The sequence below is a fragment of the Mobula hypostoma genome, chromosome 4, assembly GCF_963921235.1.
Source record: "Mobula hypostoma chromosome 4, sMobHyp1.1, whole genome shotgun sequence".
NCBI lineage: Eukaryota > Metazoa > Chordata > Chondrichthyes > Myliobatiformes > Myliobatidae > Mobula > Mobula hypostoma.
This window is the reverse complement of record NC_086100.1, coordinates 112,786,899-112,810,887: the sequence shown is the minus strand read 5'-3', so window position 1 is coordinate 112,810,887 and position 23,989 is coordinate 112,786,899. Positions and strand designations below refer to the sequence as shown.

The 23,989-nt window shown below is 39.4% G+C and overlaps 1 protein-coding gene across 6 annotated transcripts in view; it reads left to right on the top strand.

The window, feature by feature from the left end:
- LOC134345552 (5'-3' DNA helicase ZGRF1-like) overlaps positions 1–23,989 on the top strand; it is a 126,206-nt gene that overhangs the window by 11,823 nt on the left and 90,394 nt on the right. For 4 of the 6 annotated variants that reach the window (XM_063046380.1, XM_063046381.1, XM_063046385.1 and 1 more), the window contains exons 5-13: positions 1,397–1,456; positions 3,053–3,235; positions 3,335–4,763; positions 5,669–5,758; positions 8,401–8,465; positions 12,880–12,972; positions 20,399–20,495; positions 20,600–20,697; positions 21,342–21,480. In XM_063046380.1, the coding sequence (XP_062902450.1) occupies positions 1,397–1,456; positions 3,053–3,235; positions 3,335–4,763; positions 5,669–5,758; positions 8,401–8,465; positions 12,880–12,972; positions 20,399–20,495; positions 20,600–20,697; positions 21,342–21,480 (2,254 nt within the window). The remainder of the gene's footprint in view (positions 1–1,396; positions 1,457–3,052; positions 3,236–3,334; positions 4,764–5,668; positions 5,759–8,400; positions 8,466–12,879; positions 12,973–20,398; positions 20,496–20,599; positions 20,698–21,341; positions 21,481–23,989) is intronic. The other 2 variants (XM_063046383.1, XM_063046384.1) reach the window with 2 other exon arrangements.

Here is a 23,989-nt window from a genome sequence, read left to right as displayed (position 1 = left end):
TCATAATATATGGGGTAATACTTATCTTATATCATGTAAAAAACTAACATTCAATTAAATAACACTGGACAACAAAGATTTTGCTTCCTGAATACTTTTGGGTGTATCTTATGGATTTTGGGCTGCTGATCATGAAAACCACTGTGAAATTTCCCTATCAGGCACCATTTTTAAAAAACATTTACCTACATTTGTTATTTCAATTCATAATTCAAGCCAGAATAACTGATGCCAAGATGAAGGAAAGCGTTTTTGTTGGCCCACAAATCAAACAGGTCATCAATGATAGACACTTAAGCGAGAAGCCTCAGACAATGAGTACAAAAGAAAATCATCAATAAAACATTTTTAGCTTAGTTGAACTATTGCAAAGCATCAGTAGGGTTATGCAGTAAAACACATTATATTCATTAAAAGTTCATTTCTTGTTTTTCCAAATTCCTACTAGTAGTCTGAAGCTGAACACATTATTTCAAAGGGTCTACCATAAAGAAGAAAACAATTCTGAGGAAGGAACACTTTCAGAAAAAATTGTCGTTCAGTGTAATTGCTGAGAGTGTACGCATAACTTAGTTTCATTTGTAGATGTTTGCTTAGATGGCATCTGAATGAAACTGACGTTCAAAAGTGACTGTCGAGTTAGCTAAATATTTCAGAGAAAGAAATCAGTTTCCCCTTTTTTGATGAAAGAATTGTAGTTTTATTTTTAAAATTATTTATTCTTTTCCATCTTCCTGCTTAATTACCAACTCTCAGATGTCCATTGCTTTGCAATGTTTCAATTGAAATGTCATTTTCAGTTTTGATGGGACTTTTCCACACATGTACATCGTGTCCAGGTTTCTCATACTGTGTTTGTACCTAATTCTAATAGCGTGCATGACTAGATAGGTATCAGAAATTAGCTGCTACTTTTCCTTTCTCATCACAGTTCACCAATGCCAGTTGCAGATTTATCTGCAATTAGCTAACTCAGCATAAAGCTCCGAATGAACAAATCTGAGACATGATTGGAAAACGTGACGGTTGTTATCTGAGTCATTGTAGAAATATTACTTTAAGACATGTACTCTTCTCAATATTTGTAGTTTAATCTTGGATCAATATCTTTATGCTAAATGATTAAAAAAAAACAGTTTTTCCCAAGTTGCGCAAATAAAAATAAACTTGTCTGTATCTGACAGTGGATTAATGTTGTGAGAGTAATAATATAAATAATAAATAATATCCATAAATAATATTTGTATCAGCAAATATTTGGGCAAAGTGAAATTTTGGAGACCAAAGTCAGGCTTATTTTGCATAGAAAGTACTTCAGCATTGTCTTTGAAGAGAGGAGTAGTTGTAGCATTTCTGGTTGATGAGCTGTCATCAGAACTTTTTACTTCCCTTTCAGGCAACTTTGTATGACGATAAAGGACTTTGTCTGGATCACATTTATATCAAATTTGGAGAGGTGATCTATTATTATTTAAAGCAATTTTTTCATTTCTGTAATGGAATGTTTTGTTTATGGAGGAGTTATACATACAATAATGAACAATTCCTCAATTTACATTATTTAGTTTAGTTTGATGATACCTGATTGAGTCATTATCTCCATCTAAAGTTTGAAATCTTTGTGCACTTTGTATGGTATAAGAGAATGGTCAAAGTGAAAATGTTTATTTGAAGGTGAAAAAACAGTACTGCTTTTCATAGAAAATAGTCAGAATTTGTATTTTATGACCTCATTGTTACTGAGGTAAACAGTTTAAATACAGTTAAGAGCAGGTAAGAAGAGCACGTGGAGAAACAGACAGGTGAATATGTTGATTGGGTTAAATGAAGAGAAGTAAGAGAGTTTCTGTTGCACATTAGCAGCCAAATAAATCTGTTTCTCAAATTGTTTTTGTCTTGTAAATGTTTTGTAATTTATATTCTACTTCATATATTGAACTCTCAACTGTCTGTAAGTTATGTTGGTTGAGCAGAATTTTTCCTTATCTAAATATTATAATACTGTCGTTTTTAGATCCTTTCATGAAATCGGTTCTTCAGCCATTGACTTCATCCTTGTCTTTGCTCATTCTGAAACTGCAGATTTAGCTTCATCAGGCTAACAATCCAATCCATACAATAGAGTGGCTATTTCTACCTTCGTAACATTGTGTGCTGCATCAGTTCATCTAATGTAGAAATTTCAGCCTTATCTTTACTTTTGAGGTTGACTATTCTATTTTTTTCTGAGAAACTGGAATGATCTACCCTCTTTAAACTTGAGCTTATTTATGACTGTTCACTTTGAAAGCTGTTAATTGTCTTTTCCCTTCCTAGCTCTGTAATTTTCTCTTGCTGTATGAACTTCCTGAGTACCTCTACTCCTTCAGTTTTGATGTCCTTATCTGTAAATTGAATTGTTCTACTATAGTGGCCATACAGTAATAACACTTAAAAGACACTTGGACAGGTACATGGATAGGAAAGATGTAGAGGGATATGGGAAATGTGACCAAATGGGCAGCTTGGTCAGGCTGAATAGCCTGTTTTCATACTGTATTATGCTATGACCTCCAGCTACCCAATTCCTAAGATCTAATAATGTCTCTACTCATCAGCTGTACTTCCCCATAATATATCTGTCTGATCAGGCATTGGTGGCATGGTGTGAAGTTTTGTTTGGTACTCCAATTAAATTGTAGAATGTTTTATAATGGAATTAGAGGCTTCTAATTACAAAGAAAGATGAAGGCAAGAGTAGCTAGTTGGCCTTTAAGCTATGTCAATCAGTATAATCATGGATGATCGTCAAACACAGTAAAATATTTCTGTTGTATCTCATTGTAATGGAGTAGTCCATCACAACAGCATGTCCCTTGATGTCATCTCCTTTTAGAAATTTATCTTCTTCCTCAAAATATGTTCAGTGACTTGGCCTCTATGATAGCAAATTCTGCACGTTCAAAATTGAATGAAGAAATTGTGCCTAACTCTTTGAGAATTTTGTAAGCTTCAATTAAATTTCCTCTCATTCTTCCAAATAATTTCGATATTGTTTTCTGCTGCTTGGTAGATAAAATCAGGCAAGGAATTTGAAAGCGATCGATATTTAATCACCATTGAAGAGGAGAAAATATCTCAGGAACAGGGCACTAATTTTGTCAGTCAAGAAGTCACAAAACCTGTCAGAACTAATGTAATTCTCAAAAATCCAGCTGGATGTCACTTGCCTGTGGGTCTGAAACGAAAGTATATTGTAAGTAATGAATTTGTTGTAACTTTGCAATATATTTGTATGTTCATAATTATTTTCTTTAATATTGTATTTTAATTTTGTTTAATGTAAATATTACAGGGCTTCCAAGGACCTCGGGAGATATCAAAGAAACTGATATTGGAGCAGAAAGATGAATTATGTGAAATGACTAAATCCCTGCAACCAATCACTTCACACCATCATCTTTATGCTACTTCACCCCTTTTTTCTACTATGTGTACAAAGGAAACCTTAAGTTATTCTGCTACTTTTCAAGAGGAATCTTCAGAAACAAATAAAAGATGTTCAAAAAGTGAAAACACACTATGCTCTAAATTACCTGGCACACTGGCACTGAGTCATTACCCTAAGTTGAAGGACAGTGAAGAAATGAACACTTCTTATTCAACAGATGCTGGATTTACTACAATGGTTTCCATTTCAGTAGGGTGTTCCCATAATAATGGAACACATGAAAATAAGAGGAGCAAAGAACAAATTTTAGCACTTCTTGACAGAAAAAGTGGATCAAACTGTAGTACGTTAGAAGCTCTTCAAATTAATCCACAGGAGCCTACAGTTGACCCTCGCATTGCTCATACAACAGATGTACCTGACCGTCACACTGGTTTTCCTCCTTGTGAAACAGTGGATCCCAGACTGGTGCCACATCATGATATGGAATTGCTCACAGACTGTGATTTAACTGGAAAATTGTGTGAAAGTTTAGGTAGAGGAAGTTCTTGGAATAGTCAAGAAATGCAACAGAAGTGTGAGGAGAAGGAAGATTCATCTAATTTAAGCACAATTGAGAAGACCAAACCAAGGGCGATTTGTACAACTGTCAGAGAAACAGTGGGTAATGTTTGCAAGGTAAATGAATGTTTTATCAAAGTGGATAATCCATCTGAGGAACTGCTTTCTACAACTGACAGTGATCATTTTAAGCAACCAATTGCACAAGTAGAATTGGACACCATGAACGCTAATAATTTTGCTAATATAAACTTTGATCTACTCGGTAAATGTATCTTCGAGAAAATTGGAACAACTAATCCGAATGAAAATGAAATATTACCACAGAGATCATTGAACATGCTTGGTACCTCTTCTGAATCCATTCCAGCACTTTCCGAACTTAAAGGTATGGAAGTCCATCAAGCCGAACTCATAGAATTGGAAGCTCAGTCACCTGCTGCTGAAGAGAAGGATTTGGATGTAGTTTTGCATGGAGAGAAACAAACTGAAATTAAATCCAGAACTCTCCAAGACACTGCAAGTTTATCAGAAAAATATTCTTCAGATGCGTGGAAGAAATCTTTACATGAACTGAAAGAGCGCAGGTCAAAAACTGATGGCTGCTCTTTCATTCATCCTCTAGAAGACACCATCTCAGTGTTAAAGTCTTTAGCTGAACATAGCACTGCAATAGAAAGCTTAGAAAAGCTTAATGTACAAAAACATGTAGACTGTGCAATTAATGGGGACCTGGAACAAGCATTTAATAAGTCAGAAGCAATTACTGGGGGTAAGAATGTGAATTTACGATTTGTTCATAAGAATAAGAAATGCAAGTAAGAGGAGCTATTGGGCTCCTTATGCCTTCACTGCTGTTCAATAAGCTGTGGCTGGTCTTTTACCTTGTGCCTTGTGCCCTGTTCCTGCACCAATACTATATTTGCTCATTCCTTTCGTGTTCAACAGTATGTTCATCCCTTGAAAATACTAACTAACATTCTACGTTGCTGTTTTGGATGGAGAATTCTGATGATTCACTCCCCCTGTAGATGTAGAAATATTCTTATCATGTGCTGATTGGCCAACACATTATTTTGAGATTGTGATCCCCTAGTTCCAGATACCTTTGCGAATGCTTCAATGAGTTTAATTCTCATTCTTCTAAATTTGAGTATAGGATAAATCTGTTTAATTTGTCATGTGACAAAATTCAACATCCCAGGAATCAATCTGGGAACATTTGCAGCAGTTCCTCAGTCACAGGTGCACTTTCTTGGGTAAAGAGTTCAGACTTGTACATGGTATACCAAATGCATTCTCACCAGAGTCTTGTATAATTGGAGCAAGATATCTTTACTTCTATACGCTAATAGTCTTGCAATAAAGACCGCCACACCATCCTCAGTGATTTGTGTGTAAGGACATCCAGATCCCTTTGACCATCAATTCCTTTTGAATACTGACCATTTGTGGGGGAAAACAAACTGGCTTTTAATTTTTTTTCTGCACAATTATAACCTCCCATTTTTTGCATGTTATATTCCATCTGCTGTGCCCTTACTCATTCACTTAACTTGGCTATATCTCCCTAAAGTTCTGCACCCTTCTCACATCCCACATTACTACCCATCTTTATAAGTACTGTAGAATGATTTTGTGAACTGTGAATGATTTACTTTTTAAAATTATGTTTAGGAATGAGTGCCAAGAATGAGGATTTAAAGTACTGTAATATTTTAAGCCAGAATCCTGGTTACTGCCCTCCAGATTATACTTCAGCTAAAGGTGAGAAACTGTAAAACAAGTACAAGTCTAACAGGCACTACATACTACATGGTGTGTATGCAACTAAATTTTTGCTTACTATGTAAGATAGGTGAATTAAATATTAATGAGAACAATGTATTTGTCCATAATTTCAAGCTACAGAAGCATGACTGAGCAGATATAGATCTTCTAGAAGTATCTACAGAGTAAATGAAACAAATCTGTGTTTCTTGTTTTAAACTTTTGCTACTTATTTAATGTTTTCTTTGTATATAGTGCTGCTGAAAAACAGCAAGTTTCATGACATTTGTCAGTGATATTAAACCTGATTTTGATTCTGAAACTCCTGGAGCCAGAAAATCTTGGTAAAGAGGTGTGTCAAACTATGTCATCAATTAATATAATAACCATATGATTACATTCCTAAATTTTCTTTGAGTTTGGTCTCTATTAGCTGCTTAGCAGTAAACATTCAGAACTATTCACACCGTCCACTTACTGCATGTTGAATGCAGCCTTCATCTACATTGTTTTCTGAAGATACAGTGGTGTATTTCTGGAGGATAAAATAAATTGAACATCAGTATTAGCATAACTATTATGTGAAAATGAAAAAATGCAGATGCTAGAAATCTAAGATGAAATCAAGAATCTCTAAAGTACTCAGTAGGTCAGGCAGGATGTGTGGAAAGAGAAACAATTTTTCAGGTTGAACCACAAGCAAGAGAACCTGCAGGCGCTGGAAATACGAGCAACATTCACAAAATGCTGGAGGTAAAGAGAATCTGGTTTGCTTTGACAGATTGCTAATTCATAAATTGAAAGGAAAGCAGGCACTGGGCTACAAAATGGAGGGGAACATTTTAAGGCTGGCATGCATATTTCAGGATCTTAATCAAGAAATGATAGGCAGTCAATGTGTATATTATAAATAATGCTGTCTGACCTGTATAATTACTGCAAAATATCTAAGATTGGCTTAGTTAGTAAGAAGAATAAACAAAAGTCCTGCAAGTCCTGCTCTCTTCTGTTCTTCAGTGATTCTTCTGAAAACTCAACCAATACACTTGCTCTTTAATGTAAATATCTAATCAGCTAATCATGTGGCAGCAACTCAATACGTAAAAGCATGCAAACATGATCAAGAGATGCAGTTGTTTTTCAGACCAAACATCAGAATGGGGAAGAAATGTGATCCAATTGACTTTGACCATGGAATAATTGTTGCTGCCAGACGTGGTAGTTTGAGTATATCCAGAGACTGATGATTTCCTGGAGTTTTCACAGACAACAGTTTCTTGAGTTTATGGAGAATGGTGTAGAAAAACAAAAAAAAAAAAAATTCCAGCCAGCAGCAGTTCTGTGAGCAAAAATGCCTTGTTCTTGAGAGAGGTCAGAGAAGAATGGCCAAACTGGTTCAAGTTGACAGGAACACAACAGCAATTCAAATAACCATGTGTTACAGCAGTGGTGTGCAGAAGAGCATCTCTGAATGAGCAGCATGTTGAACCTAGAAGGGGATGAGCTACAGCAGCAGAAGACCACAAGCATAGACTCGGTGGTCACTTTATTAGGTATAGGAAGTACCTAATAAAGTGGTCACTGAGTGTATATTCTTACGAATATGAATAATCGGACAAGCTCAAACAATAGCTTCCATAATTGAAGAACTCAAATGTCACTGACAAATAATAAAGAGTGAGATCCGATGTAGATTGGGAGACCACTTCACTAAGCACCAGAAAAAGTGGGATCTCCCAGTGGCCACCCATTTTAATTCCACTTCCCATTCCAATATATCCATCCATGACTTCCTCTACTGTCGCGATATGGCCACACTCAGGTTGGAGGGACAACACCTTGTGTTCTGTCTGGGTAGCCTCCAACCTGATGGCACGAACATTGATATCTTGAGCGTCCAGTTCCGTCACCATTCCCCATCCCCCTTTCCCTCCCTCACCTATCTCCATGTCTACCCAGCATCTCTCTCTGGTGCTTCTCCCCATTCCCATTCTTCCATGGCCTTCTGTCCTCTCCTATCAGTTTCCCCCTTCTCCAGCCCTTTATCTCTTTCACCAATCAACTTCCCAACTCTTTACTTCACCCCTCCTCCCCCCTCCCCTCCTGGTTTCACCTAACACCTTGAGTTTCTCCCTCCCCTCCCCCTAACACCTTGAGTTTCTCCCTCCCCTCCCCCACCCTTTTACTCTGACTTCTCATTTTTTTCCCCCATTCTGCTGAAGGGGCTTGGCCCGAAATGTTGACTGTACTATACAACTGCCTGGCCTGCTGAGTTCCTCCAGCATCTTGTGTGAGTTTGTTAAAGAGTGATCAACTGGGTGAAACTTCAAAGGATTTCTAGCACCTCTAGAATTCTGTCCGAAATTAATTGGTATTTTTAGGAAAGGAAGGAACAAGTGTTTTCATTGAATATGATATTTAATATTAAATAGTTGCTGCTTCAACATGAGTAAAGCTATTAATTCTGCTGTACAGAAAGCTTGCACAACTAAAATAACTAAATTAACTTTATTTCTAGAAATTAGACTTTTTGTTTTAGAAGTGAAAGTTTTGAAATCAACTTTTTTTTCATGACATATATTGTCTCTGAAAGTCTGCTACTTAATTGTTCACTAATGATTACAAATATCTTTTCTCAGTTTCAGCAGAACCTTCTTCCCATTGTCGAAGGAATTCATCCACGGAATTCCCCTATCTGGCTGAGGTATGGTAGATGCTTCTAGTTTGGATACAAGTTGCAGTTTCATATTTTCCTTGTAAAGAATTGTACCACGCGGTGAAATACTGTATTGCTTCTTTTAAAGCTTATTCTTGCTTTGGATGTGTATAGACATGTTGCCTTTCTGATGGATAATACAAAAATAGCACGATCCATGCCCATAATGACAGAGCTAAGTACTATTCAGTATTATGAAAATAATGTTTTAAGATTTATTATTAAAATCTACAAATGTTATGACCATATAATGAGTGTGAAATATTACTGCAATGTGAAGTGAAATAAAATTCTTGTGCTACAGAATGATTTTCATGTTGTGGTATTATTTCAGTTTTAATCATGGTATGTGGCTAACTAGTTGTATTCTTTGTAAAAAAGTATTTAAAAGGAGGTTTGCCTTTTAATTTTCACTGTGTATAAGATAAACTTTAGAGATGTTCTGTAAGGAGCAGACTAATTACCTACCAAGAATTGATCATACAGGCTTCCTTTTTACAGGGAAGTTCTATTTATACAAATAGGAATTATTTATTTTCTCTCAAATTCACCAAATTCTTTTGATACTGAGTATATAGGGAAGTTTGGCCAGGTGGTTTCAGAATTGGCTTGCCTGCAGAAAAGCAGAGGGTGGTGGTGGAGGGAGTACATTCAGATTAGAGGATTGTGACTAGTGGTGTCCCACAAGGATCTGTTCTGGGACCTCTACTTTTCGTGATATTTATTAACGACCTGGATGAGGGAGTAGAAGGGTGGGTTGGCAAGTTTGCAGACGACACAAAGGTTGGTGGTGTTGTGGATAGTGTAGAGGATTGTCGAAGTTTGCAGAGAGACATTGATAGAATGCAGAAGTGGGCTGAGAAGTGGCAGATGGAGTTCAACCTGGAAAAGTGTGAGGTGGTACACTTTGGAAGGACGAACTCCAAGGCAGAGTACAAAGTAAATGGCAGGATACTTGGTAGTGTGGAGGAGCAGAGGGATCTGGGGGTACATACCCACAGATCCCTGCAAGTTGCCTCACAGGTGGATAGGGTAGTTAAGAAAGCTTATGAGGTGTTAGCTTTCATAAGTCGAGGGATAGAGTTTAAGAGTTGCAAGTTAGTGATGCAGCTCTATAAAACTCTGGTCAGGCCACACTTGGAGTACTGTGTCCAGTTCTGGTTGCCTCACTATAGGAAGGATGTGGAAGCATTGGAAAGGGTACAGAGGAGATTTACCAGGATGCTGCCTAGTTTAGAGAGTATGCATTATGATCAGAGATTAAGGGAGCTAGGGCTTTACTCTTTGGAGAGAAAGAGGATGAGAGGAGACATGATAGAGGTGTACAAGATAATAAGAGGAATAGATAGAGTGGATAGCCAGCGCCTCTTCCCCAGGGCACCACTGCTCAATACAAGAGGACATGGCTTTACGGTAAGGGGAAGTTCAAGGGGGATATTAGAGGAAGGTTTCTTACGCAAGAGAGTGGTTGGTGCGTGGAATGCACTGCCTGAGTCGGTGGTGGAGTCAGATACACTAGTGAAGCTTAAGAGACTACTGGACAGGTATATGGAGGAATTTAAGGTGGGGGGGTTATATGGGAGGCAGGGTTTAAGGGTCGGCACAACATTGTGTGCCGAAGGGCCTGTACTGTCCCGTACTATTCTATGTTCTATATAAGGTGCTGTTCCTTCGTTTGTTTTCCATCATTCCACAACCCTCTCTGCAACTTAAAAATAACTTCTATTCCTCTTTGCCCAGATCTGGTGAAGGGCCTTTGACCCAAAGCATTTAAAAAATCTTCTGCTCCTGACTTGTACCTTGTATATTCTGGAATAGCTTTAGGGTATCAGGAGCTGAGCGACTAGCAGCAGGATACCTCGCCTCTGGCCTGTTCTAGTAGCCACAATACATAGCTTTTGGTCAGTGTGATCTTCAGTATGTGATGGCAAGGGACTTGGCAATGGTAATGACATAGGATTTCAAAGAAGTTCATTTGACTCATCCATGCTGCCTCTGAGAACAATCTGATCAATCCTAAATCTCTCCTGTATAACATTCCCTTCAGCTCCTAAACAAGATTCTGCAGATGCTGGAAATCTATAGTAACACACACAAAATGCTGGATGAACTCAGCAGGTCAGGCAGCATCTATGAAAAGGAATAAAGATTCTGCAGATTTTCTTCTATCCATCTATAGCAGTGGCCAGTTAATCTTCCAGTGAGTACAAATTTAGACAGAAACCTGAGTCCTAGGGTTTGCAGAATCCTGGAACCCCCTCCTGTGCTACTATGCAGCCAAGGGTAAGTGTTAGATTCTTGTTGGAGATGATCATTGTCTGGTACAGCATCAATGATGCCATATTTACTCATCTTATCTTGGTACGATGAGCAGTTACTCATCTATCTAAACAAAATTAGTTATTTGGTTCAAAGTTCAAAGTAAACCCTCTGCAACTTAAAAATAACTTGTATTTCTCTTTGACTCAGCATTTACAAAATCTTTTGTTTCATTTCGTGCTTCTGACTTATTCCTGGTATATTCTGGAATTATCAAAGTACAGTACATTTATGTCACCGTAGGCAACCCCGAGATTGATTTTTTTTTGGGCATTCACAGTAAGTACAAGAAACACAATAGAATCTAAAAAAGACTGCACCCAACAGGGCACAAATAACCTATGTGCAAAAGACAAACTGTAAATACAAAAAGAAAAAAAAGTATTAATAATAATAAATAAGCAATAAATATTGAGAACCTGAGATGAAGAACCATTGAATATTTAGTCCAACATTGTAATGATGTCTGAAGCCAAGTCGTCCTGAAAAAGATACAAACTGGGCATCGGTGAGGGTATTGTTGAGTAGTTGGTATTTGTAACCATTGTCAATTACTATTTCCAATATTTTACTGATTATTGAAAGAAGACTGCAGTAATTAGATTACATTTGTTGGTGCTTGCTGTGGTCTTTTAAAATTGTTGGCTTCGTGTATGAATTCTGATAAGTCTATCTATGCTCCAATTAAATGTCAGGCTCGGTTATGTAACAGTTTTGCCAGTATCTAACCAGGAATTTTCTTTGGCCCTGATGAAGGAACACCTCTTGTTTACTTTCCAGAGGATAACAAGGAATGGATAAGTTTTAGAGTGGAAACCTTCTGTCATTAGTCACTGGTGCTAAAGTAGGATCCTTCTCAAAGGGACTAATGTCAGCAAGCAAGGGGATAAACAGTGAAGTTTTGGGATCGCACAGCACAGAAAGAGTCTTTCAGTCCACTGTCCATACACTGGTTCATTCTTAAAGCATTCTTCTTTGTCTCTTTTTCTCACAGCTAGGAAAAATTTCCCTAAAAAGTATTCCATTTATTTTAATTATTAATGAACACACTTGAGTATTCTTTATTGCAGTACGTTCCATTGAAAAAGTTGTTTAATCTGGAATGCACCACCCCTAATATTTTCAGCAATTTTTAGTAGTAATCAGTTTAAACAGTCATTTCACTCTCCATTCTTTTGACAAAAGCTGAAAACTTCCTGTAATAGAGCAAGACATCTCTGATAGAAGTTTCTGGATTTCATTAATTTGGTAATTGGAAATGCCAGAATGCTGTCCATTTTGGGCCATTGGTTCTGAAACCTCTACTTCTATGATTATGAGTTTGTCTAGATTTTGTTAAACAACAACCATATTTTGAAAAAAAATTTCAATATTTTAAAACAACAGTTAATAGTGCTATATTGTAGAAATATATGAGTATTTCCGACCATTTTCTTATGTGGTGATTATATTGAGTAAAGCCCACATAACTTGTGGTTAGAATGAGTTACCTCTGTCTGCTTTTGCATACTTATAGTGATGTCAAGGAACCACAGAATGGGAAACTTGCTATTTGTCTCAGCTAAAGGTGTAGTAACTGTCCTAGGTGACTGAAAGAAAGAAAAAGAGTGGTAATTTACATGAAAGTAATAAACCAAAAATATCTATATAAACCACATTACTTTGTTTTTTTTCTTTCCAAGGCTTCAACCAATGTGTATTCCTCCTTTGGCAATAATATTTTGTCTGGTCATTTCATGTCACTGTTTGTACCAACTTGTTGAGTACATACTGACCTACTACAATATTTTAATCAATACTACAGTGACAACAATTCAAGTAAATAATAGGCATTTTGTGAAAACTGTCACATATGTTTTTCATCTTTCTTACAAACTGTATATCATTTACAGTAATAAAAATAGTGCATGTTCTTCATTCATTTTGCTATTTTAATTAATAACCATTCAGCAAAATTGAAGTTCACTTGCATTCTCTGTACTATTTGTAGTTTTTAACTAACCAATGAGAACAAGATTAATGTGTTAGGCAGCAACATCCTAGTTAAATCATGAAAATGATTTTATGAAATGTTTAACTTTAGGCTGCAAAATATGTTGGACTGTTTGAAGGACAGTTAAATGATAACTGTGTTGAAAGAGTAACAGTTTCTGAGAGACCACTTAGAGCACTACAGGTAAGATAATGTATATTTATTGTGTAAGTGGAATACAATATCTGTGATGCTAAAATATAAAACATTTACTTTGCTAACCAATAAGTATCTTTTGAGTTTTTTAACATCTAATAATGCTCCATGAAATTTGTTGAAATGCTTTGATATTGAAAACTGCCTTTAAATACAAACTGAGAGCAAGTTAAATTCAGTAAGTATTAAGTAAGTAACTGTACTTGGGTTAATTGCTCTGTATTCTACTTCACTATTTTCTACTCTTTTGAAGAGGCTGACTTGCCTGTAAGTCCAGGTGTAGCAGCAGCATCTAAAACTTTAACAAATGGCCACCCTTTTATTCATCCTCTCCCTTCCTTCTTGCTATTTTCATTATCAGTTAGGTTGCATGTTTTATGCATTGCCCAAATCTCCTTTCTGTTGATAAATTAGTGTAATGATAAGTCTTAGTCTGCTGCTTTCCTTTGCAATTTATTCTTTATGTTACAGTCATAGAATAACACAGCACAGAAATAGGCCCTTCTGCCTAACTGGTCTATGCTAACTGTAGCACCTTCCCTGCTAGTCCTGGTTACCCTTGTTCAGCCCTTAATCCTCCAAGCCCTTCCCTTCTGTGTACCTTTCCAACTGCTTCTTAAATATTACAATTATACTCCACTTGACCACTTCCTCTGGCAGCTCGTTTCAGATATTCACTACCCTCTGTGTAAAGAAGTTACCTTGCGTCTCTTTTAAATCTTTCCCTTTTACCTTGTATCTGTGCCCTCTAGTTTGGGAATCTCAAACCCAGGGAAAAGACGTGCTACGTGATTAGTGATGGTAAGAATTGGAGGAGATGGCAGTTGAATGCATGGCTGAGGAGTTGGTGCAGGGGGCAGGGTTTTAGATTTTTGGATCATTGGGATCTCTTCTGGGGAAGGTGGGGCCTGTACAGATTGGATGGGTTGCACCTGAACTCGAGGGAGAGCAATATCCTTGCAGGTAGGTTTGCTAGCATGGTTCGGGAGCGTTTAAACTAATTGGCAAGGGGGATGGGACCCGGAGCGATAGAGCAGTGAAAGAAGTGCATGGAGTAAAGCCAGATCTAACATGTAGAGAGGCTTTGAGGAAAGAGAAGCAGAATAAAGGGTGTAAAGGTAGTAAGGTAGAAGGGCTAAAGTGCGTGTACTTCAATATAAGAAGCATCAGGAACAAAGGTGATGAACTGAGAGCTTGGATACATACATGGAATTATGATGTAGTGGCCATTACAGTGACCTGGCTGGCACCAGGACAGCAATGGATTCTCAATATTCCTGGATTTTAGAGCTTTAAAGGGGATGGGGGTGAGGGGAGGAGGGGTGGCATTACTGGTCAGGGATACTATTACAGCTACAGAAAGAGTGGGTAATGTAGCAGGATCTTCTTTTGAGTCAGTATGGGTGGAAGTCAGGAACAGAAAGGGAGCAGTTACTCTTTTGGGAGTATTCTATAGGCCCCCTGGTAGGAGCAGACTATGCACTTAGATAGATAGAATAGTACAGCACACTACAGGCCCTTCAGCCCACAATGTTGTGATGACTCTCAAACCCTGCCTCCCATATAACCCCCCACCTTAAATTCCTCCATATACTTGTCTAGTAGTCTCTTAAACTTCACTAGGTGTATCTGCCTCCACCACTGACACGGGCAGTGCATTCCATGCACCAACCACTCTCTGAGTAAAAAAACTTTCCTCTAATATCCCCCTTGAACTTCCCACCCCTTACCGTAAAGCCATGTCCTCTTGTATTGAGCAGTGGTGCGCTGGGGAAGAGGCGCTGGCTATCCACTCTATCTATTCCTCTTAATATCATGTACACCTCTATCATGTCTCCTCTCATCCTCCTCCTCTCCAAAGAGTAAAGCCCTAGCTCCCTTAATCTCTGATCAAAATCCATACTCTCTAAACCAGGCAGCATCCTGGTAAATCTCCTCTGTACCCTTTCCAATGCTTCCACATCCTTCCTATAGTGAGGCGACCAGAACTGGACACAGTACTCCAAGTGTGGCCTAACCAAAGCTTTATAGAGCTACAACATTACTTCGTGATTCTTAAACTCTATCCCTCGACTTATGAAAGCCAACACCCCATAAGCTTTCTTAACTACCCCATCTACCTGTGAGGCAACTTTCAGGGATCTGTGGACATGTACCCCCAGATCCCTATGTTCCTCCACACTACCAAGTATCCTGCCATTTACTTTGTACTCTGCCTTGGAGTTTGTCCTTCCAAAGCGTACCACCTCACACTTCTCCAGGTTGAACTCCACCTGCCACTTCTCAGCCCACTTCTGCATCGTACCAAAGTCTCTCGGCAATCTTCGACAATCCTCTACACTATCTATAACACCGCCAACCTTTGTGTCGTCTGGAAACTTGTCAACCCACCCTTCTACCCCCACATCCAGGTCGTTAATAAAAATCACAAAAAGCAGAGGTCCCAGAACAGATCCTTGTGGGACACCACTAGTCACAACCCTCCAATCTGAATGTACTCCCTCTACCACGACCCTCTGCCTTCTGCAGGCAAACCAATTCTGAATCCACCTGGCCAAACTTCCCTGGATCCCATGCCTTCTGACTTTCTGAATAAGCCTACCATGTGGAACTTTGTCAAATGCCTTACTAAAATCCATGTAGATCACATCCACTGCACTACCGTCATCTATATGCCTGGTCACCTCCTCAAAGAACTCTGTCAGGCTTGTTGGACATAATCTGCCCTTCATAAAGCCATGCTGACTGTCCATGATCAGACCATGATTCTCTAAATGCCCATAGATCCTATCTCTAAGAATCTTTTCCAACAGCTTTCCCACCACAGACGTAAGGCTCACTGGTCTATAATTACCCGGACTATCCCTACTAACTTTTTTGAACAAGGGGACAACATTCGCCTCCCTCCAATCCTCCGGTACCATTCCCGTGGTCAACGAGGACATAAAGATCCTAGCCAGAGGCTCAGCAATCTCTTCCCTCACCTCGTGGAGTAGCCTGGGGAATAAGCCCCGGGGACTTATCTGTCCTAATGTATTTTAACAACTCCAATACCTCCTCTGCCTTAATATCAACATGCTCCAGAACATCAACCTCACTCATATTGTTCTCACCGTCATCAAGTTCCCTCTCATTGGTGAATACCGAAGAGAAGTATTCATTGAGGACCTCACTCACTTCCACAGCCTCCAGGCACATCTTCCCACCTTTATCTCTAATTGGTCCTACCTTCACTCCCGTCATCCTTTTTTTCTTCACATAATTGAAGAATGTCTTGGTGTTTTCCTTTACCCTACTCGCCAAGGCCTTCTCATGCCCCCTTCTTGCTCTTCTCAGCCCTTTCTTAAGCTCCTTTCTTGCTTCCCTATATTCCTCAATAGACCCATCTGATCCTTGCTTCCTAAACCTCATGTATGCTGCCTTCTTCCACCTGACTAGATTTTCCACCTCACTTGTCACCCATGGTTCCTTCACCCTACCATTCTTTATCTTCCTCACCGGGCAAATTTATCCCTAACATCCTGCAACAGAGCTCTAAATATCGACCACATGCCCATAGTACATTTCCCTGCAAAAACATCATCCCAATTCACACCTGCAAGTTCTAGCCTTATAGCCTCATAATTTGCCCTTCTCCAATTAAAAATTTTCCTGTCCTCTCTGATTCTGTCCTTTTCTATGATAATGCTAAAGGCCAGGAAGCGGTGGTCACTGTCCCCCAGATGCTCACCCACTGAGAGATCTGTGACCTGACCCAGTTCGTTACCTAATACTAGATCTAGTAGGGCATTCCCCGAGTCGGCATGTCAATATACTGGGACAGGAATCCGTCCTGGACACACTTAACAAACTGCCCCATCTAAACCCTTGGAACTAATCAGGTGCCAATCAATATTAGGGAAGTTAAAGTCACCCATGATAACAACCCTGTTATTTTTGCACCTTTCCAAAATCTTCCTCCCAATCTGCTGCTGTGTATCTCTGCTGCTACCAGGGGGCCTATAGAATACCCCCAATAGAGTAACTGCTTCCTTCCTGTTCCTGACTTCCACCCATACGGACTCAAAAGAGGATCCTGCTCCCTCCCCTTTCTGTAGCTGTAATAGTATCCCTGACCAGTAATGCCACCCTCCTCCCCTTTTTCCCCCCTCTGTCCCTTTTAAAGCACTGAAATCCAGGAATATTGAGAATCCATTCCTGCCCTGGTGCCAGCCAAGTCTCTGTAATAGCCACTACATCATAATTCCATGTATGTATCCAAGCTCTCAGTTCATCATCTTTGCTCCTGATGCTTCTTGCATTGAGGTACACACACTTTAGCCCTTCTACCTTTCTACCTTTTACACTGATTATTCTGCTTCTCTTTCCTCAAGGCCTCTCTATATGTTAGATCTGGCTTTACTCCATGCACTTCTTTCACTGCTCTATCGCTCCGGGTCCCATCTCCCTTGCCAATTAGTTTAAATGCTCCCGAACCATGCTAGCAAACCTACCTGCAAGGATATTGCTACCCCTTGAGTTCAGGTGCAATCCATCCAATCTGTACAGGTCCCACCTTCCCCAGAAGAGATCCCAATGATCCAAAAATCTAAAACGCTGCTCCCTGCACCAACTCCTCAGCCATGCATTCAACTACCATCTCCTCCAATTCTTACCATCACTGTCACGTAGTACTGGTAGCAATCCTGAGAATGCCACCTTTGAGGTCCTGTTCTTCACCTGCCTAGTTCCCGAAACTCACACTTCAGGACCTCATCCCTGTTCCTGCCTATGTCATTGGTACTAAAATGTATCACGACTTCTGGTTGCTTTTCCTCTCGTGCCAGGATGACGTGCACCCGGTCAGAGACATCCCGGACCCTGGCACCCGGGAGGCAACAAACCATGCAGGTGTCCTTCTCATGTCCACAAAACCTCCTGTCTGCTCCCCTGACTGTAGAGTCTCCAATGACGACAGCTTTCCTCTTCTCCGTCCCACCCTTCTTCACCACAGGGTCTGACTCAGTGCCAGAGGCCCTGCCACCGTGACTCACACCTGGTCAGTCATCCCTGCCAACAGTATCCAGGATGGTAAACTTATTATTCAGGGGAATAGCTACGGGGGTGCTCTGCGCTCCCTGTCTAGTCACCTTCACTTTCCCCCCTCTGACTGTCACCCAATGACCTGCTTCCGGTAGCCTAGGTGTGACTATCTCCCTGTAGCTCTCACCTATGACTGCCTCATTCTCCATTGAGTCGAAGGTCATCCAGCTGCTGCTCCAGATTCCTTACATGGTCTTCCAGCTCGCCCAGCTGCATGCACTTCTGACAGATGTGACTCTGCGGGAGAGGGGCGTTCCCCCAAGACTGCCACATCTCACATGAGAGACACTCACCGTCTCAGGAGGCATTGTAAAGACTAACTGCGAGCAAGCTTGTCCTCTGCCTCTTGAGTCAAAGCCTCAAAGCTCCACTCCTTCACTGGCCCACTCACTCACTGGCTGCTTCCCACAGGCCACTCCGCTTGAGCTACCCCTCTATTTATCTGTTTGAGTTTTTCAAAATGCTTGAATGGCCAGGCCCCTACGTTCTGCCTTGCCTTTCACTGCCTAGGTCCTACTCTGGTTTGACTGTCCAAAATGCATTACCTCACATTTATCTGAGTTGAAATCTATTTTCCATTCCTCAGCCCATCTCCCTAACTGATAAAGATGTCCATGTAGTTTATTATAACATGTTTTATGTTCAACCAAACCTTCCAATTCAATATCATCAGCAAACTTGCTAATCATGCCATGTACATTCATGTCCAAATCATTTTCATAACTAATGAATAACAGGTCCCAACACTGACCTTTGGGCCACCTTACTAGTCGCAGGCCTCCAGTCGTAAAATTGACTTTCAATCGTCATGCTCTGTTTTCTATCGTCGAGCCAATTCTTAATTTACCTCACCAGACAACATTTACTGCCCTACCTTCATCTCCAAGTTAACTCTTTAAAAAGCTCCAAATGATTTGTAAGACATGACCTCTCACATACAAAACCATGCTGACTATTCCTAGTTAGACCTTCACTATCCAACTGGTGGTACATCTTGCCCCTCAGACTTCCCTTGAATGAATGCCTTACAGCTGAAAGGGCTCACCAGCCTGTATTTTCCTGGCCCATCCTCACTACACTTCTTGAACTGTGGAATAACATTATCCACCCTTTAAACTTCTGAATTTTACTAGTGGCTAATAACGAAGAAAATATCTCTGTAAAAGCCTCTGCATTTTCTTCCCTTGCCTTCTGGCCTTCCATAAGCTTTAGGGGTGCACCTGGTCAGGCCCTGGGGTTATGCCCAGCTTAATGCCCTTCAAGGCCGCAAATACTTCCTTCCTCTTAATATGCATGTGATCCAAGACCTCAGTAGATAATTACTGTTATTTCTTTGACATCCATGGTCTTCTCCTTTGTAAACACCGAGGGGAAATAGACCTTAACAATCTTATGTCAGCTCCTGTAGCTTCACACATAGGTGGCCCTGATGTATTTAAGAAAGAGCAATTTCACTGTGCCTCAGTGACTTGATCTAAAAAGCTATTTGTAATGAATGTGACTCAGCATTGATAGCAACAACAAATTAAAGTACTCTTAATGTCGTAATAGGTCCTAAAGCAGTTCAGATTCTTTCCTTTTCCCTTGTCCTTGGCAGTGAGGTTCACTGTAATCAAAGCGGTCACCTGACTGATCTCATGGCTAATCAAGTCTTGGTAATTAGCCTCACATTTATTTTATTATTTGGCAGTTGTTTTAGTCATCCTTATTACCAGGATAATTTCATATTATTGTTTGCTTTTTTAGTTTTAAAAAAAATCAATGCATGGACATTTTTCAAAAAAAACGTTATTGATACTACTTTTGAAATAAAACCTTTGTGGTATATAGTAAATTTCTGAAGAGTTTAGCACATTTACACAGGCAGCTGAATTTAAAGGGTACCAGGTGAAGGGCTCAGCGACCAGTGACACAGTGATCAGAGTTCCAACAGATGAATTAGAACTTGACGAAGACTTTGACACTTTGCATCAAATTCCAAGACATTTTACAACAGAGACCAGTTTTGTATCATCAAGAAGTTCAAACAATGGCTTGTTTAAGGTAGGGCTAATCCTAGAACTGTTCATTTTTAAACTATAGTATTGTCTAAGGAGTCTACGTTCTTCTCACGACTGCATGAGTTTCCTCCGGGTGCTCCAATTTTCTCCCACAGTCCAATGACATGCCGGTTGGTAGGTTAATTAGTCATTGTAAATTGTCCCATGATTAGACTAGCATTAAATTGGGGGATTGCTGGGCCACCTGGCTTGAAGGGCTGGAAGGGCCTATTCCACACTGCATGTCAGTAAATAAATAGTATTCAGATTTATAAGTGCAAAATTTTGAAAAGATTTCAGATTTACCAATGGATGCACCAAGTCTCCAAGATGAGAGCAATTTTAAAGCTGCTACAGAAGACATGTGTGCTTGGTATGAAGATGATCAAGGTATTTTGTTTTCATTTGAGGTTGATCTCTGTCTAATGACCAAATCTTTTCAATAACTATTAACATTTTTCTTTCATTTTATACCCTACGTTTTCTTTTCCTAGTACCAGTGGATCCTGTTTTATCATCATACATTCCTGGTCGGCTTAATTCTTCTGCTTCGCATTCTGATTTTGAACCCATGCAGTGGAACTTTCACAAGGTTAAATTAATTTGAATTATATCATTATGAAACAATAGAGATGTTTACTTGAGACTCGAACTTCTACTTAAGCCATAAAGAAACAATTCTTGTTTTCCACAAAATAAAGAAACACCATTGACATATTTATGTTCCCAAATCACATTTCAACATCACAAATCATATCAACTTGGAAGCTTCTTATTTCAAGGAAAAACTGACACCATCATTTTCTTTAAAGGAAGAGTATTAAGTCCTCTGTTTAATTATAACTTAAGCCGAATATAATTATTTAATATTATGTAGGCTGCATATTAGTGTTTTTTTTTAATGCATCTGAATTTTTGTTCTGTTTTGTAGTTGTGTATTTGGATTTGAGCCATAAGAGTAAGGAACCTGTATCATCCCTTAACCAAATTAGGGAATTATTTTTAATGGTGTTGTTAAAACTGGTACATTTATAGTTTATTATTTAATACTTAAATTGTTTTAAGCACAGACTGTGTATTTGCCACTGAAGCTAAAAGCATTTCTCACTATGCAATATTATTCTTTGCTCCCTCCGTCAAACAATTTTTGAAAATTAAATTTGAATATCCAATTTTAAAAAGTGTTTGCAACTGAAAAGTAAAATCCAAAATCAATTGTTTTTGTTACACTACAAGGTAAAATCTCCAGTGCAACAAGTGCCTTCAGTGGATCCATTTGTGGACAATGTGCTCAGCTGCTCAAGTGACAGTAATGTGGGAGAACTTAATTATTCAGAGCCAAATCACCAGCTGCAAGCCAGCAGATGTACTTTTGGTAAGTCATTTGTTATTGAATGATAATCTGTGACAGAAAAAGTTGAAGTGAAATAATCTTTAAAATATACAAGAACAATTTTAAATTCATAATAGAATACTATTGCATAATCATTCCACCATTATGAATATAGATTTGTTGACATAGTTTAAACCCACCTGTAAACATGTAAACACAAAAACATGTACTCTGTAGGTATTAACTATAAAGATATTGTAATGTCACCTATTACTATGTGCCACCAAATACTTAATGTATTGTATTTCACTCATCCAATCTACAATCAAGCTACTTGTGTGTAATACGAGAAAACATTTTTGAAAATTGTGTTTAATTTTTTTGGCTGTCTTTAACAGCATTGTGATAATTCAAGTGCAGAATTTAACACTGGTGTGAGCCTTCAAATTCTGGCCTTTGAAACAACTCTAGTGAGTTACCCAACAAGCGGTTCTTGCAGATCCGTTTCCAAATATTTTCTGCACCATCTCAACATAATCTAACTGTTTAATATTTCCTCTAGTCATATTAAACAAAGATAGCACAATAAAAAGAAGCCTTTTTTAAAAAAAACATAAATATTAATTTTGGGCTGCGTATTGAACTACCTGAAAATGAAACTGACATGGTATTTTGCCAGATGTGCAAGCTTGTGCCAATGGAATTAGTCATCATTGATCTCTTGATTACATTCCACTGTTGAAGTGCAGGCCAGGATTAACTGATGGCAGTTTATTCAATGTCAAATGTAATCTTGAAAGCCCATTTTCAGTTTTGATTATGAATTTCCACAAAAAGAATGGGAGAACAAGAAGCCACCTAATTATATGCCTGTTGTACCTCTACTCAGACTATAGGTAGAGACTGAGGACTGCTCACCAGTAGTGAGGACCAAGAAGATATGTATTGCTACCATAAAGTTAATAAATTTCACGACATATGCCAGTGACATTAAATCTGATTCTAACTATCTTGCTGGCAAACGTGCGGTCTCTGGTGAATAAAATCGATGATCTCAGAGTGAGGGTGCTGAATTAGAGGGACCGTGCATGTCCTTTGTTTCTCGGAATCCTGATTAACCCCTTCCGTACCGGATGCAGCGATTCAGATCAACTGGCTTACTATACACCGTCAGGATAGATCTATAGACTCTATCAAAAGCAGAGGTGGAGGAGTATGCCTCATGATCAACTCTTCTTGGTGCACAATTATATCAGTGCTGTCCCAATTCTGCTCAGCAGACCTGGAATATCTAGCAGTTAAGTGCTGTCCGTTTTACCTACCACGGGAGTTCGCCGAGGTCATTTTGATAGAAGTATACATTCCACCTCAGGCCAATGTCAGTCAGGCTTTAGATGATCTGAGCAATGGGACCAACATGCATGAAACTGCACATCCTAACACCTTCATCATTGTTTTGGGAGATTTTGACCAGACCAGTCTGAAAAAAACCACTAAACAATTACCATCAACAGATCACTTGCAATACCAGAGGAAACAACACACTGGACCATTGCTACACCACCATCAAGAATGCCTACCATGCTGTTCCACGCCCTCACTTCTGGAAATCTGATCACCTGGCTGTACTTCTACTCCCTGAGTATAGGCAGAGACTGAAGACTGCAGCACCAATAGTGAGGACCAAGAAGGTATGGACAAAGGAAGCCCAGGAGTGCCTACAGGACTGCTTTGAATTGGTGGACTGGACTGTATTAAGGGATTCATCTTTGAACCTGGATGAGTATGCTGCAGTTGCAACCTGTGTGGATGAGTGTGTGCCTAAAAGACTTGCTGAACATTCACAAACCAAAAGCCATGGATGAACCAGGAGGTACGTCATCTGCTGAAGGCTAGATCTATGGCATTCAAGTCTGGTGATCCAGGCCTGTACCAGGTATGGTCTGTGGAGGCCTATTTCAAGGGCAAAGAGACAATTTCGAACAAGGTTGGAAGCGACATCAGATGCACGACAACTCTAGCAGGGCTTGCAAGACATTACTTCCTACAGAGCAAAACCCAATAGCATGAATGGCAGCGATGCTTCACTACCAGATGAACTCAATGCTTTCTATGCCCGCTTTGAAAGGGAGAATACAACTACAGCTGTGAAGATCCCTGCTGCACCTGATAATCCTGTGATCTCTATCTCAGAGGTCGATTTTAGCCTATCTTTAAAGAGAGTGATTCCTTGCAAGGCGGAACTGGAGAGAGTAAAAAAAAAGTTCAAAAAGGCAGCAATTATCTGAGTGCCTAAGAAGAATAATGTGAGCTGCCTTAATGACTATCACCCAATAGCACTCACATCTACAGTGATGAAATGCTTTGAGAAGTTGGTCATGACTAGACTGAACTCCTGCCTCAGCAAGGACTTGGACCCGTTGCAATTTGCCTATCGCTACAATAGTTCGACATCAGGCACAGGCCTGGATTGCCAGACTTGAATGCCACAGATCTACAATAGGCAGATGCAATCTCAATGGCTCTCCATGCGGCTTTAGACCACCTGGAC